General features: G+C 36.6%; 1 protein-coding gene across 12 annotated transcripts in view; it reads right to left on the bottom strand.

Moving 5' to 3' along the window:
- Positions 1 to 20,766, bottom strand: part of RAPGEF6 (Rap guanine nucleotide exchange factor 6) — a 212,071-nt gene that overhangs the window by 76,350 nt on the left and 114,955 nt on the right. For all 12 annotated transcript variants that reach the window (XM_031010808.3, XM_055386558.2, XM_031010805.3 and 9 more), the window contains 4 exons: positions 10,553 to 10,730; positions 8,312 to 8,448; positions 5,596 to 5,754; positions 4,859 to 5,011 (listed from right to left, as the gene is read on the bottom strand). In XM_031010808.3, coding sequence (XP_030866668.1) covers positions 4,859 to 5,011; positions 5,596 to 5,754; positions 8,312 to 8,448; positions 10,553 to 10,730 — 627 coding nt within the window. The remainder of the gene's footprint in view (positions 1 to 4,858; positions 5,012 to 5,595; positions 5,755 to 8,311; positions 8,449 to 10,552; positions 10,731 to 20,766) is intronic.

A 20,766-nucleotide genomic window follows, 5' to 3' on the forward strand; every position in this document is an offset into this window, starting at 1 on the left:
TCATCCAAACAATTTCATTGTTTAGAATAACTGTGTGGTAAACATACATTAATACTAACAATGTTCTTTACCTAAGAATCTATTAAAAATAAAAAGGTACTTTATTTATTAAAAGGTACTTTATTTTTATTTATTTATTTTTGAGACGGAGTCTGGCTCTGTCGCCCAGGCTGGAGTGCCGCTGCGCGATCTTGGCTCACTACAACTTCCGCCTCCTGGGTTCAAGCAATTCTCCTGCCTCAGCCTCCTGAGTAGCTGCAATTACAGGCATGCACCACTATGCCCAGCTAATTTTTGTATTTTTAGTAGAGACGGGGTTTCACCATGTTGGTCAGGCTGGTCTCGAACTCTTGACCTCGTGATCCATCCTCCATGGCCTCCCAAAGTACTGGGATTACAGGCGTGAGCCACTGTGCCTGGCCCTATTTTATTAATTAAAAATAAGGTACGAAAATCGTTTCTCTAGAAGGAAGTCAGAAACAACCTCCTTAAGAGATAAGAAAATCATAGGTCATTCCTATTCTCCTATCCTCCAAAACATTCTAAGCCTAAGAGTACCAAATTGTTTTATTATTCAGGCCAATCCTGGTTTAGGGTCATTTAGGTTCACTTAATTCCATTTCCTAGAATAGCTGAGTGAGGGATGGGAACTGTTCAACATGTTAGGCCATTATTCTGACTGGCAAAATCACAGAGGCAGGGTCCCTATAGAGACTAGGTCATGCATTCTAAATTTTATTTAAAGATGAGCCCTTACCTCTTTAGACTAAAATCTATCTTACCTCAAAATGCCCTTGATCCCAGCCACACAAATTTCCTGCTTTTTCTTAAATATATTATGCAATTTTATATAGCACATGCATATTTCTCTGTCTGGCCACCCTTCCTCCGTATATCTTCTTGCTATTTCTTCTAGCCTAATTTAGATCCCTCTTTTTATGTCTCTCTTGCTCTTCCATCTTAAGATTTATCAAGTCATGCTGAAACTATCGCCTTGTCTTTCTCAAAAGACTGTGAGTTCACTGATAGCAGAATCTAAGTATATATTAGTATCTCCCAGATCTCACACAGGGCCTGGCATAGAGTACCATAAAGTCAGTGTTGTCGAATAAATGAACAAATGAACTGAATGAATGAAGAAATGAATGAAATGAAAACTAGTAACTGCTTTCTGGGTGATTATGTGTAAACAGAAAGTCAAGGCCAGGTGCGGTGGCTCACACCTGTAATCCCAGCACTTCTGGAGCCCACCTCGGCCTCCCAAAGTGCTGGGATTACATGTCTGAGGCACCATGCTTGGCCTTGACCTGAGGATCACTTGAGGTCAGGAGTTAGAGATCAGCCTGGCCAAATGGCCAAAATGGCAAAACCCCACCTCTACTAAAAATACAAAAACAAACAAACAAACAAACAAAAAAAGCTGTGAGTGATGGCATGCACCTGTAGTCACAGCTACCTAGGAGGCTGAGGCACAAGAGTTGCCTGAACCCAGGAGGCAGAGGTTGCAGTGAGCCAAGATCATGCCACTGCACTCCAGCCTGGGTGACAGAGCGAGACTTTGTCTCCAAAAAAAAAAAAAAAAAAAATCAAATGATCAATCCTTCTATGAGCAAAAGATGGTTATGATTTGCAATTAAATCTCAACGTGAAGATTGTAGTACAGTAAAAATAACACATTTTCAATATTTCTGTCACTAAAGCAACCCATCAGCATGCAATCAGAATCTGGAAACATTTTAAGGTGTGTATAAACTCATGGCAAATTTATGTTCAAGTATTTTTGATGTTCTGAACTTTCACTTAAAAAAATCAACACAGTGTTTAAAATCTATTGTAAAATATATCAGAAGGTCGGATGCTGGGAGACAGGGTGCACAGAGGTAGCAAGCAGAAGAGATGGCTGGTGTTGTTATACTGGCATGGTAGAAACTGCTTACAATGAGCAAATAACATACAGAGTATAACAAGAGGCATTGTTGGAGAAGGTATTTACAAATATAGAAGGGAATAGACTGGGGAAAACTGTGGTGCTGGTACTGGAACTGGAGGTACAGGTAGTAGTGGAATTGTAACTCATGGTTGTTTAATATATATATAAAGTTATAGATGTGTATGTGTTTATAACAAATACATACATATATTTCCTAGCTCTGATGAAAGACTCTAAAAGCAGTGACACTTCAGGAACAATGAATAAAGATCCAGGGCCTTCTTGAGAAATGGCTAATTCCAGAGCTGGTACAGTTAAGTTCACAATGAGCCTTATTATTTGCCAGATTATACGGATGTGCTCAAATGATGGGGATATGTCAAAATACAGGTGTCAGTTTAAGAGTCCCACTACCTAAAACCTGGGACAATTTGAGGATCAGAATAATAATGATGGTAACATAAGTTTATACCAATATAAATAAATTAATGAAGATAAGACAGTTCATTCCTTCAATACAATGAGTTAATAAATGCATGAGAAATTATTTTTAAAATCACCATTTCAGACAAGAATAGTAATGGAAGTAAAAAGTGCTGAATAGAAGTTTGTATTCAGTGCATACTATACATAAACTAAAAGTCTGAGGACAGTATTTTGATACTGTCAGAACATCTCTCCACCAAATATTTATCAGTTACAAAGGGTAAAATGATGACTTTACACTGAAGAAACTGGGCAGACAGACACCATCATGATCAGTAATCATGGTTAACTTCACCATTGGTAGGACAACACGTTGACATTGTGTGCCCTCTGAGTTTTGTGAACTCCTGCCAGGAAAGCATGACTTGAATCTATCTGGTCATGAGGAAATACTGGAAAGATCCAGGTGGAGGATAATACTACAGGATGTAAGATCTGTATTCTTTAAAACTGCTAAGGATATTAACAACAGCGAAGGACTGAGGAACTGGTATAGACTGAAGTGACATGACAACTAAATGCAACTGTGTTCTTGGACAACATTCTAGACCAGAAATAAGTTATTATTGGGATAGCTGGTGAAAATCTAAATAGGGTTTCTGGACTGAATCTGTTTTTGTTTGTTTGTTTTTGAGACGGAGTCTCACTCTGTCGCCCAGGCTGGAGTGCAGTGGTGTGATCTCGGCTCACTGCAACCTCCGCCTCCTGGGTCCAGGCAATTCTCCTGCTTCAGCCTCCCGAGTAGCTGGGATTGATTACAGGCGGCCACCACCACCATGCCTAGCTAATTTTTGTATTTTTAGTAGAAATAGGGTTTCACCATGTTGGCCAGGCTGGTCTCGAACTCCTGACCTCAAATGATCCGTCTACCTTGGCCTCCCAAAGTGCTGGGATTACAGGCATGAGCCACCATGCCTGGCCCTGAATGGTTTTATTTTAGCAATGTTCACTTCCTAACTTGAAGGATTCTATGGTGTTTATGTCAGAGAGTGTCCTTGTTTTTAGGAAATACACAATAAGATATTTAGGAGTGATGAGGCATCACATTTGCAGACTGCTCTCAAACCGTTCAGAAAAAAGACTAATAGAGCAAATGCAGTGAAAATATTAACAGTTGAGGAATCAGTGACAGATCTCTCTATTGTTCTTGCAACTTTTCTATAAAGTTTGAAATTATTTAGAAATAAATTACTAAAACACATGAGTCCTCACAAAAAGATAAAAATGAATTAAAATGAAAAAGTATATGTGTAAGCCTATGGCATTCCACCAGTATGTTAATCATTTCTACACACAAAGCTTACACTCATCTGTTTAGGAAAAGAAAGATCTCTGAGGAATAGCCTGACTCTAAGGGAAGAAGTATGACATCAGACTTCAAATTATCTCTCTGATTTAACTCCCTCATATTATTAAGTAAACTGCTTCATCTGCAATTAATAGTGGCAATAATTTCGCCAAGACTAGCTTGAAAAGAGAAACAGTTATGTGTTTATTTCCCCTCTTTCAACTATAATTGTTCAGTTTATATCCAAGTCTTTAACGAGAAAAGGAGGTGAGAAGGCAAATATTAGGAGAGGGCAGAACTTACAGAAGGTAAAACAGTATGGGGGTTAATACTCAGACTCTACAATTGTGCTAAGGCTTTTGATTTACCTCATTTAGCCCTAATAAAGTCTTGAGTTACCTCCATATCCAGATAAGAAAAATGAGGTTCAGAGAAGCCAATGCATATTTCAGTGCCACAGAGATCCAGAAGCACTCTGCATCTTAATCTAGGATTACTTATGCTTTTATGACTGGTCCTTAAATTTTCTGTTTTGTTTCTAAATATTGTGGTCTTTGATGAAACTGACTCCCGCTCTCAGTGGCATACAATATTAAGTTTGAAAAGGAAAACTCTGACCAGTATATTCTAAAATAATACCCTACCTACTCTGATATTAAATGGCAATAAGTCATCCTTCATCATTAAAATGTGTAAAAACCATCTTAGAGATCAGGCACGGTGGCTCAAACCTGTAATCCCAACACTTTGGGAGGCCGAGGTGGGAGGATCACAGGGTCAGGAGTTCAAGACCAGCCTGGCCAAGATGGTGAAACCTCGCCTCTACTAAAAGTACAAAAATTAGCCAGGCATGGTGGCGCATGCCTGTAATCTCAGCTACTCAGGAGGCTGAGGCAGGAGAATCGCTTGAACCCGGGAGGCGGAGGTTGCAGTGAGCTGAGATTGTGCTATTGCACTCCAGCCTGGGCAACAGAGTGAGACCCCATCACAAAAAAAAAAAAAATTTTTAGAGAAAGACAAAGAGTCAACATTTAAGTTAGATGCCAAAGTGTTAATGAATTATCTTGCACTACTTAAAAAATGGTTTAAAACAAGACGAAAGCTTTGATGATAGAATAAAATCAGTGACTAGAAAAATAAGTAAAAACACCCACCTTGATCACAATGTGTCCTTTCCTGGTTCCACTCCGGTCTAGTTCCCGATGCTCATGTACCATAACAATTTCTCCCTCTTCCTCAACTTTATGGGTATTTTTTTCCACATGGTTTAAAATTCTCCAATAATCTTGCTGGGCTATGCAGACAAACTGTCCAAGAACAACATGGGGACAGTTAATGAACCTATAGTACATAAATATATCACTATGTACCAATGCAGGGCACAAAGGTAAGAAATCTAGCGGCATTAGTTCTTTTTCACTTAATTGCTTTAATCTTTAACAAAAATCAAGGTGAAACAATTCACGTATGAAGAGACTAAAGAAGTCTAATCTGTTTGAATTTTGCTCTTTAAAAGGAGAAGTGAACTTCTACTTCTCTCAAAACTGACACTATGTAAAGAACATATGAAGCAGGAGTAAGTTAGAAACAAACAACTCAGAAGTTCCTATTTCTTTCCTTTTTTTTTTAAAATAAAGGACTCTGAGCTGGCTAATATCAAATAGAAATGTAACAAACCAGCACTTATTTGGTATAATCTCTTTTGAAAACTTATAGCTTGTTAAATGCCACAAATATTTGAGGCAGATACAAAATCTACTTTCCTTTATTAACTGTGAGCTACTGAAACTCCTAATTCTCAAATAAAGCTATTTTCTTCTGAGGAAGACAAAACAGGCTCAGCTACTTTAAATCAACAGACAAGAAGACTTGACCAAAGAGATAATCTTACCTGACAATCATCTACTTTAGTCCTGACAATTCCATGCATGTACTGCTTATCCAGAGTGGGAGTAATTCCAAAACTATTTCCCATAAACAAATTTTCAACTTTTCCATCTGGATGACTGATTTCCACAGTGCCGTTTAAAATAACATACCATGAGTCAAGCTATAGAGAAAAACAAAGGTTTTATGAATCTTTTTAAAAAAGGTAGTTACATGTTAACTTTGAAAAAGAATCTATCAATATATATAACTTGAATAAAAAGGAAAAAGGAGGATCTGGTTATATTACTAAATACTCTGTAACACCCTATGCTTTGAGTCTATGCAAACTACTGAAGTTTATTTTTACTCTTTCTTCTTTTAGTCACCAAACAAGAAGTGTCATAACTGACCAGGTTCTGAGACAAAATAGCGTAATGTTCAAGAGCACAAACTCTTGGGATATTAATCCATACCATGCCACTAACTAGCTGAATGACTTTGGGTAAATTATTTAACCTCTCTGGGCCTCAGTTTCTCTACTGCTACAATGGTCGTATGGAAAGTATCTATCATAGAACTATTATGTTAATTAAATGAGTTAACACATACACTGCGCTTAGAATAGTGCCTGGCAAAAAGCAAACATTTAAGAAAAAAATAGATAGCTAATGATTATTTCAGAAAGACTAGTTAAAAGCCTGAATTTTAAGGCATATCCAACAAAAGATTCAAAATTTCTCCTACGTTAAGAAAATAATGCCTTCATTTATATGGAAATATTTAATGCTCTAAGAAGTTATTTATTTATTTATTTGAGAGATGGGGTCTTGCTCTGTTGCCCAGGCTGGAGTGCAGTGGTATGATTATAGCTCACTGTAGCTTCAAAGTCTTGCACTCAAGTGATCCTCCTGCCTCAGCCTTCTGAATAGCTGGGACTACAGGTGTCCACCACCATGCTTGGTCAATTTATTTTTTAATAGAGACAGGTCTTGCTATGTTCCCCAGGCTGGTCTTGAATTCCTGGTGATCCTTCCGCCTAGGCCTCTTGAGGTGCTGGGACTACAAGCATGAGCCACTGCACCTGGCCCAAAGAAGATGTATTTTAAAGATCTACTATATATCAGTGAAAGACCACTTATTCTCCTTTAATATCAAACCCTCTTATAAGCCTGAACCTTCAATAGTTTTAATGTGATTTAAGGGAAATCAAGATGGTTAGTTCTGAAGGGTAATCAATGGCAATAAGGTATTTTTTTTCAAAAGTATACCTTTATTATTTTAAAGATAAGATATACTCACTACACAACTTGTGGATTAAGCTACTGGAAGACAGGGAGTGTATCTGGCTTTTTCACCACTATATCCCCATATCTAGAACAGTACCTGGCACAAAGTAGGCATACAACAAATTTTTGCTGATACAACTGGAAAATTAAGAGAATGCAAAAACTTGTAGAAAATAGAAGTTACTTAAAATCCCACTCCATTCAGTTGTTTAAAGCTTATTTCTCTCTTATGTATATATTTTATATTATTGAAATATTTAGAATATCCTGTTTAAAAAAATTAATACTATATTCATTTGTTCATCAAACTTTTGGGGGGAGTCCATCCTCTATGACAGATGTTTTCTAGGATACGGGGAGAAAATATGTAAACAGAGCCTAGAGACAGGGATCCTCAAAGATATTCTATCAAATAATTTTAAAAATAATTTGGATACCTATATATTATAACCTACAGCTATATAATAATTTACTTAACCATCCCTTATCACTGGATGTTTTGGTTATGTCCAATTTTTACTTATATATATATGTAATATTATATATTATATGTATTTATAGTATGAAATTATGTAATTATATATAACTTACTTATAGATTATATAAGTATATAATTTATATTATAAATGTACTGCGATGAACACCTTTTGAAATAACTCTTTGAGTTCTACACGTCTCCTCAGGTTAGACACTCAGAAGTGGAATAACAGGCTAGCAGCTGTGAATACTTGGAGGACCATGTTAAGAATTTTAAAATAATTATCTGGAAATGCTGTACCAATTTACATTTCCACTAGAAGACAATGTTCATTTACTGATATCTCAGCATTAATCAAATGAGTACATTTGATAGGAAAAATAATGAAGCAATTCCTGATGGCAATAATACCTTCCAATCCCTTTGCATCCTTCCTCCACCCATCCACAAGCTGTCATCCGAGCATTTTTGAACATAGAATTGTCACCTAAACGCTTCAACTGTCAGCAGTTCCCTAGGACGCACTGGTACCAACACACGTTCCTCATTCTTTTTCTTTTAAATGTATAATAGAAATAAGGAATAAGAAAAATTCTTGATAAACATTTTAAACAATAATGATATAATTATACAAATAGAAAAATATTCAAGAATCTTTTAAATCTATTTAAATCTATTTCATCTATTTAAATTTAATGTAATTTGAGAAGTAAAAACATTTGGTTCATTGAATATTATTTATGGAGCACTGACTTTGTGCAGAGTCTACTGCGAATAAATTTAAAATTAGGGCAAAGCAAAAACAAAAACTTACCTCTTCAGAAATTGTAACTAACTCAAACTTGGCGTTTATTTAAGAAATTTGTATAAATTTCAAAAATCAGTACTCAAAAATCAGGACAAATTTATGGAAATTAAGTTATTTTAAAAGTTAGTATCCATAATAAATGTATGTAATTTATTTATTGACCTACCTCTTGCCCATCTTCAAGAATAATAGCTCCAGCCTGCTCTACCACTTCAAAAATCATCACTGAGCAGAGTTCTCTCCTTACAGACATGGTCATGTTTGCAAATGCAGGGAGCTGGTGCATAAACTCCAGCAATTGTTCTATAAGAAAACAGAAATTCTGGTATAAAGACCATCGAGGACTATACCTTAAAAATACAATGAAATCTAGAATTCCCAATTTCACAATCAACGTATAAATTTATGTTGCTAAAGTAGAGAAACTAAGGTACTATTTGACTGTTGATTTTTAAAATCAATTATTTGATTAATACGTATATTCAGACTCACATATAAACCTGGGCATATTGGAAGATAACAGAATTCACAACCTCCAGAGAGAACAAGGACCATACAGGTTCAGATGAAAGCGGAGAGTTTATCTAATATTCCTAGCCACTCCATGGGTTTAGTTATGGCCTTTGATCTAATAGGTTAGTGAAAAAGTCTTTTGTCTAGTTCTTACTAAACAAAAGTATTTAAAAATGCCATTAATAAAATCCAAAAAGTAATTAAAACAGGGATAATAAATGTGAATTCTAGCTCAAGATCTGTCTAACTAACTAGGTAACTCTCTTTAACTAACAAATGTTTATGAGTGCCTCAGGCCACTCCCTGGTATGGATATATGTGTAAGGAAGATATAAATATAAGGAAGAAACACATATAAGCAGTCAGCAAAGAGATTAAGAATAACTATAAGGTGCTACATATCCATAGGACATAGGAATTAGCTATATTTCAATTTTTAAAAAGTTTTATGAAAATAGTATAGTATACAATTCTTTATCAGTAAAATTGCACTTTCAATTTCTGTCGAGATAACGTTCATAACATAAATCCACACTGCAGGTTATTTAACTGTATTATATCTTTAGAATGGCAAGGAATGTTCAAATACATTGATCTTTACTCACATAAATGATTTTTAATAGTAACAGCATCTTCTAATTGGAATGGTAGCTATTATAAAAATGCAACCTAAGAAAAAAATCTTAATTAAATCCTAACAACATATGTTTGACACTAAGTGATCTTTGCATCTTAAAGATAACATTAACATCTTTAGTATCATTCAACTTCCCAACTAAAGTATGGTAACTAGTTCTGTAAAATATTACATAAAAAAATTTATAATGTTTTAAGAGTACACATGGTCAGGCGCGGTGGCTCACACCTGTAATCCCAGCACTTAGGGAGGCCAAGGTGGGCGGATCACAAGGTCAGGAGATCGAGACCATCCTGGCTAACACGTTGAAACCCCATTGCTACTAAAAATACAAAAAATTAGCCAGGCGTAGTGGCGGGCGCCTGTAGTCCCAGCTACTCAGGAGGCTGAGGCAGGAGAATGGCGTGAACCCGGGAGGCAGAACTTGCAGTGAGCCAAGATTGCGCCACTGCACTCCAGCCTGGGCGACAGAGTGAGACACCGTCTCAAAAAAAAAATAAGAGTACACACAAAACATACATATATTTAAGCTAGGGAAATAAAAATATAAGGTTTTAAAAAATCTGCAAGTTTTTCAAAAAGCAAATTCACAGACACTGAACATTGTACTATGCTTGTGCTTTAAATGTCTTATAGACATGAAGGGAAAAATCAGTTTAATGCAATCAAAGCTTTTATTTTATATATTGTGGCAGCCAACCTCAAAGATGGCTCACAGTGATCCCTGCCTCCTGATAGTCATGTCCTTGTACAGACCCATTCTATACTGTATCAGAGTTACCTGGTATAACAAACAGAATTTAGCAGAAGTGATGATGCATTACTCTTGAATACAGATAATAAAAAACTGTGGCATTTGCCTTATTCTCCTTTGGATTACTTACTTAGGGGGAAGCCTAAGTTCCCCCTAAGTATGTTGTAAGGACAATTAAGCAGCCTATCAGAGGCCCACATGAGGAACTGAAGGTCATGCACCAAAGGCCATTTGAATAGCTATCTTGGACACAGATTCTACAGCTCAGCCCAGGGAAGACCTGGATGGCTGCAGCCCTGTGTCAATTCTGACAACAACCTCATGGGAGATACCAAGCCAGAACCACTCAGCTAAGGTGCTCCTAAATTTGACTCACAAAAACTCTAAGATAATGGCTTAACACAACACACATTTATTAAGTTTTAGAATAATTTGTTATGCAGCAATAGGTAACCATATAAATTAAGTTACAAATTCTTATTGTGAACACATATATTTCTTACCAATGTCATCATCAGTTTTGTCTGCAGGCTCTTTTTCAAGACATTCTCGAACAAGATCTCGCCCCTGCAATGGATCTGTTCGATCAATCTCTTCATCTTCCTCTTCGTCATCCTCAGAATCAACAGGTCCTTCTGGAAGACGTGTCAAATCTACATCTCCTACCTCACTCTCCGTAGCCTATGAAAAGAAATCTTGATCACTTACCATTTCATGTAAAAAATATTATAAGTCGCAGTCTGAATTAATCAAAACTACCCATCCCTACAAAATATAAAAGACTTGGGCAACGCTGTATGCTGCATCAAGAATACAATAAAATGATACTTATTTATAAAAGGTTCTTTCTGCCCCAAATTTAGAGGCTCATCTTTCCACAGTGTGACAACTAGGTGATAAATCAGAGTCAGTAAATGTAAAATGGTCAGGAGACTCAAACATCACTAAATGTATTAATATCTGTTTTCCACCAAACACTTGTATTTCCTAAAAGTACAAAGTTTACTAAAACATGAAGTACAGGAAAGAAAAAGTTTACCAACAATCACCTTATGAGTACCTATTAGTCGATGCTGGGTATTGTGAAGAAGATACTGTTCTTTCATCACAGAGACTTAGGCTTAGTAGGGTAGGTAATCATATACATTAAGAACAGAAGTTTAAAGTAAGGTAAAGAACAGTACTAAAATGCACTAAAATAGACCCATCGTAAAGGACTGAACAAATACTCTTCATTTCCCAATACTTTACTGTAGGATCTAAAAGTGTGCAAAGAGCTGTGATTTTTGAACTCTATAAAATGACCTTATACTTACAACTACAATTTGGAAACATATTAGTCTTACATATTTTAAAGAAACTATAAAATTTTTAAAAACCATATATTAAAAAGTCATTCATAGAAAATGAAAATGTCTTTTAGAAGATAAAATGGTACTAAGTAGATTCTTAAAAAATATTTCTAAATATTATACTCACTTGAGTCATCTTGTTAATGAAAAAGCATGGATATTAAAGGCATTATAGACAAAATGAGTGAACACAAAAGAATTCCATAATAAGTAGAAAGCACTCAAATATGAGTATTAGTGAAGACTACAGAATCTTAATTCATTAAGTATCTCATGTTTTGAACATTTACCCTTTTTTACTGCCAAAAAGATCATCTTTTTTTTTTTTTTCTTTTCTTTTTTTTGAGACAGGTTCTCCCACTGTCACCCAGACTGGAGTGTAGTGGTGTGCACTGCAGATCTCGGCTCACTGCAACCTTGTCCTCCTGGACTCAAGAAATCCTCTCTCCTGAGCGCCCTGAATACCTGGGAACACAGGTATGCACCACCCTATCCAAATAATTTTTAAAATTTTTGTAGAGACTCGGGGGAGGTTGCTATGCTGCCCAGGCTAGTCTTGAACTCCTGGGCTCATGTGATCCACCCACCTTGGCCTCGCAAAATGCTGGGATTACAGGGTGAGCCACCATGCCCAGCTGATCTTCCTTCTTTTGAGGACTACCTTTCCTCTCCATCTTAAACCCAGAGATTACAGTGGGAAACAGTGCCCTGTTCCCTAGCTATGTAAACTAAGTTAGAAAGAGCTTTTCTCTAGATTTCTGTACACACTTAGATCTGGAAGCAGAGCATCCTTTCTTAACTGGTTGCTAAATTGGAAGAATATGAGAGTAGGCAGCCTATAGCCTCATGGAAACGCCTTCCTGTGGCAGGAGAAAATGAAACGAATAGGCAGGGAAAAAGGAAAGGGAATGGGGAGGAGGACACTGAACAAGAGAGTCAAACAAAGACTCAGAGCAACAAAGCAACAGAAACAGAGCATGCAGGGCAGAGAAAGAAAGAGCACAGCATGTGCTGCAAAGAGCATTTGTGACAGAAAGTGCCACAAAGCAAGCAAGCAAGGAAAAATAAACAAGCCGTACGGAGCCAAAAGACCAGAAACAAGCAGACGGGGCAGACGTACCTGCAAGCATCCAGGTACTCTGAGGCTAGAGTTGCCTCTGCTTTCTCTGGTGGTCAGTAAACTAACCTTTTGGCTTTACATTTTTTTCTTCTTTTTTTTTTTTTTAAAGACAGGGTTTCACTCTGTCACCCAAGTTGTGCAGTGGTATGATCACAGCTCACTGTAGCCTCAGCCTCCCTAGTAGCTAGGACCACAGGCACTGGCCTTTTGGCTTTTGTTAATTCAAGTTAAGGCTCTGACACCTACAACTAGAAGAGTCTGGATCTGTTTCCTAAGACCATGTCTTATACTTCCTTTGGATTTCTGCACAGCTTTAAGTAATAGTCATTTAACAATCTAGACTAAATACTCAAATTGTGATCTTTAAATTAGACAAGCTAGTTCTTAAGGGTCTGCGATTGTCTGAATGTTTGTACCTCCTCAAAATTCTTATTTTGAGTGATGGAATTATGAAGTGGGGCCTTTGGGAAGTGATTAGGTCATGAGAACTCTCACGAATGGGATTAGTATATAAGAAGCCTGAGGGAGCTCATTCTCCCCTTCTACCCTGTGAAGCTACAGTTAGAAGGTACCTCTAACAATCAGAAAGAGGTCTTTTACCAGACACCAAATCTGCTTGCTGGTGCCTTGATCTTTAAACTTTCCAGCCTCAAGAATAGTGAGAAATAAATTTCTGGTGTTTATAAGCTACCCCCCAGTCTACAGTATTTTGTTACAGCAGCCTGAATGGACTAAGACAGGATCACATAGGGGCAATTGTATCTCATGACTGACTAGTACACTCTGAGTTGTTTACTGGCTATGAAATTACAGGGTTTAAACGGAGTATATTTCTGAATAATACATAGAACCACAAACTTGTTTGCAGGTTATAATCCTTTTTTAAAGACAAGTAGTTTTAAATTTAAATATGTGTACATGCTAAAAAGACTTTCCAAAAACCTTATTTATATACACTGATTTAATCTAAGAAACGACTGGGAAAAAAACCTAAAGCAGTATTTTCTACACAATTTAATTTCTCAATATGCAGGAGAGCTCACTCCTAGTATATCCCTTTTCTATTTTATCAATTTTTAAGTGTAATCGGCATTAAATATTCAGGTTTTTAAATCACTCTGTCTTCATCTTAATCTAAGGTTTTCATCCCCTGATCCAGATTATTTCAACCTGGTCTCATTCCCATATTTTAGATTATGTTGGATAAAAAGATAGATGGCTCACAACATAAAAAGACAAGATGGAATTTAGTTATATGGACAGTAGAGAAGGCTAATTATCATCTGCATGAGAAGCAAAGACAATTAAGAAGACAGCTCTTTAGGAAGAATGGAAGTCATGGGTTGGGACTGAGAAAAGGCTACTAAAAGAACTTTTTTAGGAACCTTTTAATACCAACTGCAAAGGAAAGAATATAATCTACCCTTACAATCTGTCTTTCTAAGCCAGGCACAATGGCTCCTGCCTGTAATCTCAGCACTTTGGGAGGCTGAGGCATGCAGATCGCTCGAGCCTAGGAGTTTGAGGCCAGCCTGGGCAACACGGAGAAACCCTGTCTCTCCAAAAAAATACAAAAATTAGCCGGGTGTGGTGGCACATGCCTGCAGTCCCAGCTACTCAGGAGGCTGAGGTGGGAGGATTGCTTAAGCCTTGGAGGCAGAGGCTGCAGTGAGCCGAGATCTTGCTGCTGCACTCCAGCCTGGGTGACAGTGTGAGAACGTGTCTCAAAAACCAAAACCAAAACCCCCCAAAAACAATTACCTTTCTTATACCTCTACTTTTTACATAGTAGTATAAAAAAGAATAAAATTAGTTAAGAAAATACATTAAACTATTAAAATATTAAGAGTATACAAGAGCATAAGGTGATAAAACAGGAATTAAGAATAAAAAAAAGACTGTTCAAAAATATGCTAAGAAATTTAAAGGGATTTTTTAAAACTTAAAATGAATTTTAAAAAATGTAAAGACCAATTCCTTGATTAAACAAAGGAAAGTCAGGTCCTTAAGAGAAAGGTAGATATGATTATGACCACAGGACAAGAAGTCACTGCATGATACTTCTGAAGATGCAGTTCCTGGGCAGAAAGTTTAATTCTATAATAATTAGGTAAGAATTTTTTTCAACGTAATATCCACAATGTTCAGCATACAATAAAAACTTACTACATAAGTGAAGCAGGGAAATGTGACCTATAAACAGGAAACAAACCACTATAAAGAGACTCGATAATGATAGAGATAATGAAAGCAAGAGACAAGAACTTTCAACATTCACTACAAATAAGTTCAAGAATTTAGAAGAAAAATAATTAGAGGAAAAATGGATAATCTCAGTAAGGAGATATAAACTGTAAGAAGAATAAATTTGAAGAAAGGGCAACAAAAGCTACCCAATCTGAAGTAGAGATGAGAAAAAAGCCAAAAGAAATTAATAAAGCCTTAGAGACTCATATCATAATACCACGAGTGGAAATATGTGGGTCAAAAGACACTCCGTATTCGTGAAGGTAGGGTACACAGAAGACTCATCCCCAGGACTTTCAATTAATTTATCCTAGCACCTGGGATATATCAGACCCTTAATTATGATAAATGAGTTAAGTCCAGGAAAAATATATATATTGGTGATAGGATTAAGACAGCATGAAACTTTTTTCTTTTCCTGACATATGAATGTGTCTCTGTATACATAAATATAATTTGGTGAGGCAGACAGTCTGAGGTGATTTTCTGATGACTCGGCCTTCCCCAAATAAACCACCAGAGGATATCCTTTTCCTGTTTCCATCTAGATAAACATGAAGCTACAATGAAGAGAACTATAGGTTGGAACTAAGAGTTATACAAACTTACAAAAACCACATTTTCAAATTTAGGGCAAGTGTTAAGCCAGAACCTTAGACTTTCAGTGCCTCTCTTTTCTGTATTCCCATCTTTAGTATTTCATTTAACCTTTTCACGGACCATTTAGTTCTTAGGTCTTCCTGGTCAGGGTTAGAACTCTATGAAGTTAATCTTTCAGTCCAGGTTGACCCATTTCATAACCTCTACAACATGGCAGGCAGGCAAAATCAAGTCTCTTTTGCCCTGGATAATAAAGTTTTAGTTAGCAGAGATCTGCATTTTCCTTGGAGCCAATATTGGTTTCTACTTTCAAATATAATTCAATGCAAAAAAAGAATTTCTAGAGTACTTCCTAAATGCCAACACTGTGCCTGACTCACCATGGGATACAAATTTAAGACATCAACTCTGCACTCCATAAATTTACTCTGGTGATGAAAAATGTCAAGTTTACAAGTAACTATCAAAAAAAGCAGAGAGAAAAAGTGACATGTCCGAGAGAAAAACTGTTGAGGGATTCCAAGGAAGGAGACATTTCTTCTTGTTGGAAAGACATGGGAGATAACATGAAAATGTCATCTTCATGAAGCTACGGGTAGAAGAGCATGATTAAAACACAAGACTAGGAAAAGGCAGACATGTTCAGGGAATAACTTACATATGTGATGGGGCAGAATCTAGAATGTGTAAGTGGGGGAACAGTAAAATATAAAACCACATTGTAGTTAGAGGTAAAAGGCTTGGAATTTAAAATTAAGAGTGTAATTTAGATAACAGTGAAGAATTAAAGCTTTTTAAATACAAGAGTAATTAAAAATCAGAGCAATTTATTTCAAGTGGGAGTTTAAAAATGATAGTCAAAAGATGATAACAGATTTTGACTAGGACTCAGATGATATCCTTTTTTTTTTTTTTTTTTCTGTGACGGAGTCTTTCTCTGTCACCCAGGCTGGAGTGCAGTGGCGCGATCTTGGCTCACTGCACCTCTGCCTCCTGGGTTCAAGCGATTCTCTTGCCTTAGCCTCCTGAGTAGCTGGTGCATGCGCCACCACACGTGGCTAATTTTTTTTGTATTTTTAGTAGAGATGGGGTTTTGCTATGTTAGCCAGGCTGGTCTCAAACTCCTGACCTCAAGTGATCCACTGAACCCAGCCTCAGATGATATTCTTAACAGAAATATTAAAGAAAGGTGTAAGAGAACATGTGGTGACTTGAGGTGACAAAAGAACATACTGGTGAAAACGTGGCACCACAGTTCTGAAGAGATTGGCACTCAGAGCTGTGCATTAGGAAATCATGTTGCCATAGAGGTGGTAACTGAAGCCTTGGGATTTTTAAGAACACGCTTACTGCCTATATAGAAACTGAAAAGGTAGGTGGTGGATAAATGTGTGCCTTGAGTTGTTTAAGAATGAGTTAACAGAAAGACAACATGCTTTTGTTCAAGAGTCAATATTTCACAGTTTTCCAGCTCATGGAAAAGACTGAAATAAATAGAAAAAGGAATCTAGAAAGAAGTACTCCTTATTCTCTTGAGTACTCTTTGAAGATGCGGAAAATATTCTATCTAAGAACACTCTAACACCTTAATGTATACTTTAAAATTTTAATCTATGCTGATTAGAAACACATTCACACTGGAATCATTGATTTGCCTTTTTTTCCCTCCACACTATAGTAAATGCTATATTTTGAAGTTTCTTTGAGGGCCAAGGGCTTTTATTTTTAGACCAGAAGACTTGAAAACTCTCAAGAAGGAAATGCATAGAAGTGTAGCCACACATTTGGCCATATAAAACAGTGTAAACAGTTTTCCTGTTAAGAATTGCTGTCAGGAAAACCAAATCCCGCATGTTCTTACTTATAAGTGGGCGCTAACAATTGGGTACACATGGACCTAAAGATAGGAACACCAGACACTGGGGTCTATTAGAGCAGGGGGAGAGGGGCAAGGGCTGAAAAACTACCAAATGGGTATTATGCTCACTATCTGGGTGATGGGATCATTCGAACCCCAAACACTCAGCACCACGCAATATACCTATGTAGGAAATCTGCACATGTACCCCCTGAATCTAAAATAAAAGTTGAAATTATTTTTAAAAATTAGGGAGACATCCATTTTTCTGGATAAGAAGACTCCATGTTAGAAAAAAATGCCCAAATTAATCTAAATATAGTCTTCTGCCCCACAAAAAAAGCTGGATTTCACTTGAAACATTTCTAAATTTCTAGAATAAAAGCAGAAACACTAAAAAAAAAATTGCTGTTAGGATATCTTCCCCTCAACTCTCCAAATTAAAAATACTTCTATCATTTCACAAGGCTTTGCTTATGGTGTTAAAGGCTAGGTGTTCACTTAAAAAATCTCTCAAATGCTAAAATTCAAATAACTAGACAAATCACTTCAGCTATCCCAGGCTAAGATACATACATTGGCAATGTACACCTGTAACTAAGGAGTATATTCATAGCTCCAAAAGGGAATCTAAAGGCAGCCTAAGGTGAAGGGAAAGATCAAGGGTCCAGTACTGATATTTAATTCTTCTCCTTGTTTATTCCCGAGGATCTGATTGGAAACATTCGCGCATGTACATACACACACACACACACACAAAATTTAGTTAGACATTTCTCTTACCCATGGATTAAAATTATAGAAATCTTGTACTTTGGAGGGTATATCTTATCAATCTATTATAATTCTGTGTTTATTCCTTTTACTCTCCTTTAAATATTTTCCAATTTTTTTTCAACTTTTAACTATACAATCTATTTACGTCCTCCTTAATATTTGTTAAATAAATAAAAATGTTCGTTTAAGAAACATGATAAAAACTACCCACAAACCCACCACTAGTAGAAAAACACTGTTACTAACTGGTGTTCTTGAACTCGGATTTACATTCTGTATCTACAAGTATAACATATTTAAGTATGCAGGTATATATATTTATTTAACGAAATATAAATAAAATGTTAAAAATACCTACTTATCTCATAGATATGATATATAAGATTTTATACATATGAGATATAAAAAATATATAAGTATGTAGGTGTATATTTTTATGATTTTGATTTTTTTCCTTTTGTGTTTATCTTTATTGGCTTCTTTTTATTTTGGCGTTTATGCTGTTTCTATCTTTTGGCTATGGTCCTAAAGTTAACTGTTATGTCAGAGTTTGAAATTTTTTTTTTTTTGGAGACGGAGTTTCACTCTTGTTGCCCAGGCTGGAGTGCAATGGCGTGATCTTGGGTCACTGCAACCTCCGCCTCCTGGGTTCAAGTGATTCTCCTGCCTCAGCCTCCTGAGTAGCTGGGATTACAGGCATGCTCCATCACGCCAGCTAATTTTTTATTTTTAGTAGAGAGAGGGTTTCTCCATGTTGATCAGGCTGGTCTTGAACTCCCGACCTCAGGTGATCCACCCACCTCTGCCTCCCAAAGTGCTGGGATTGCAGGCTTGAGCCACTGTGCACAGCAGCAGAGTTTGAAAATTTTTATCTTCTTTGACCACTCTTAAAAAATTTTATCTTAGGTTTTATATATTTGATGTTAACATTATTATAAGTTTCTTCTTTAAATTTCTTCATTCCTATTTTGGTTCCAGAGTTTTATCTTACTTATTTTATCTTTATTCCTTTTATCTTTTCGTGCTCTCTAAATTCATTCCCACTTTTATTTGTTAATTTATAAGTTTCATTGCATCATATTTTTTTGAACTATATGATTCCATTTATATGACCTTCTGGAAAAGGCAAAACTATAAGGGCAGAAAAGAGATTGGTGGTTGCCAGGGCATAGGATAGGGGTCAGGAGAAGGTACTTGACTGCAAAGGGTCATATGGGTACTTTCTGAGGTGATGGAAATATTCTACATATTGATATAGGCTATGCCATGGTCCTGCAACAGAACACCTCCAACCAACACCAGCAGGTGTACTCCAGTCTCATCCTCAGGTTGTCCAGCTAAAAGGGGAGTAATCTGCAGGTGCTAATATAAGTGCAATGCTCTATAGGAGCTCCTGTAGTATCTTTGCAAAGATGTAGGGACCAACTGTGTACAGTCCATCTTCTAGTTCACAATAAACCATTGGTCTTTCCAAGTGACCTTGAATCTTAATCTGTGCACTATCCTGGCTTAGAGATGTGGATATCCCAGTGATACCAGGTTCCTATAGTTTTTCTTGTCTTTTCTTCCTTTTTGAGACAGAGTCTTGCTCTGTCGGCCAGGCTGGAGTGCAGTGGCATGATCTTGGCTTGCTGCAACCTCCACCTCCTGGGCTCAAGCAATTCTCCTTACTCAGCCTCCCAAGTAGCTGAGATTACAGATGTGTGCCACCACGCCCAGCTAATTTTTGAATTTTTAGTAGAGACAGGGTTTCACCATGTTGGCCATGCTGGTCTTGAACTCCTAACCTCAGGTAATCCGCCCGCCTAGGCCTCCCATCCTATAGTTTTTCAACACTAAACCTCTGTGTATAGTCTTAGAAAAGTCCAGATATTCTCACATGTCTGAGAGAAATCTACAGCCACATCCCTGAATTTCACTGATCCAGCGTCAATCTTCCTCAGCATTTTCTTCTGGAAAAACACAGTCTACTTTGATTTTTAGGTGTGCAACAATTCTTCTTTCACAAGATAATTCTTTTGGGGAGGGGCAGAATGCATGAAGCCCAATAGGTACACAAGTACTAAGTGGTCCCAGAGCTATTGTATTAACTTGTTTCATCTCTCTTTTAATTCTTTGTTCTCTCTACTATAAAATGGAAAACAGGGAAAAATTCCTTGTTCTGTATACTGTAAAAAGCAAACAGGGAGATATAGATGACCACCGCAATTACCTTTGTTGAGAAAAGCCACATATAAACCAAAAAATGGGTATTGTCTTTGTTCCATCTGGCATCTGCCTACAAACTTCCCTTAATAGAAGAAGGCTATTTTCCTAAAATATCTCAATCTGGGTAACTTTGTAGAACCAGTCTAAAATGCTTTCCTCAGACAATGAAACTATTTCTACAATTCTTAGTATATGGTAGCCACTAGCCGTATGTGGTTATTAGGCACTTAAAACATGGCTAGTCCAAATTGAGATGTGCCGTAACTTTAAATTAAACTCTGTTTTTTGATGACTTAGTATGCAAAAGTAATGTAAGGTAACTCATGCATAATGTTAAAACATTAAATACATGTTGTAATTATAGTATTTGGTTATACTGCACTAAATAAAATATATTACTAAAATGAATTTTACCTGTTTCCTTTTATATTTTTTAATGTGGCTACTAGAAAATTTAAAATTAAATACGTGACTCACATTAAATTTCTATTTGACAGCTCTGAAATAGGTAATATATTTGAATTCCTTAACAAACCAACCCTCAATATCATGCAT

This window comes from Gorilla gorilla, chromosome 4, assembly GCF_029281585.2.
Source record: "Gorilla gorilla gorilla isolate KB3781 chromosome 4, NHGRI_mGorGor1-v2.1_pri, whole genome shotgun sequence".
Classification (NCBI taxonomy): domain Eukaryota; kingdom Metazoa; phylum Chordata; class Mammalia; order Primates; family Hominidae; genus Gorilla; species Gorilla gorilla.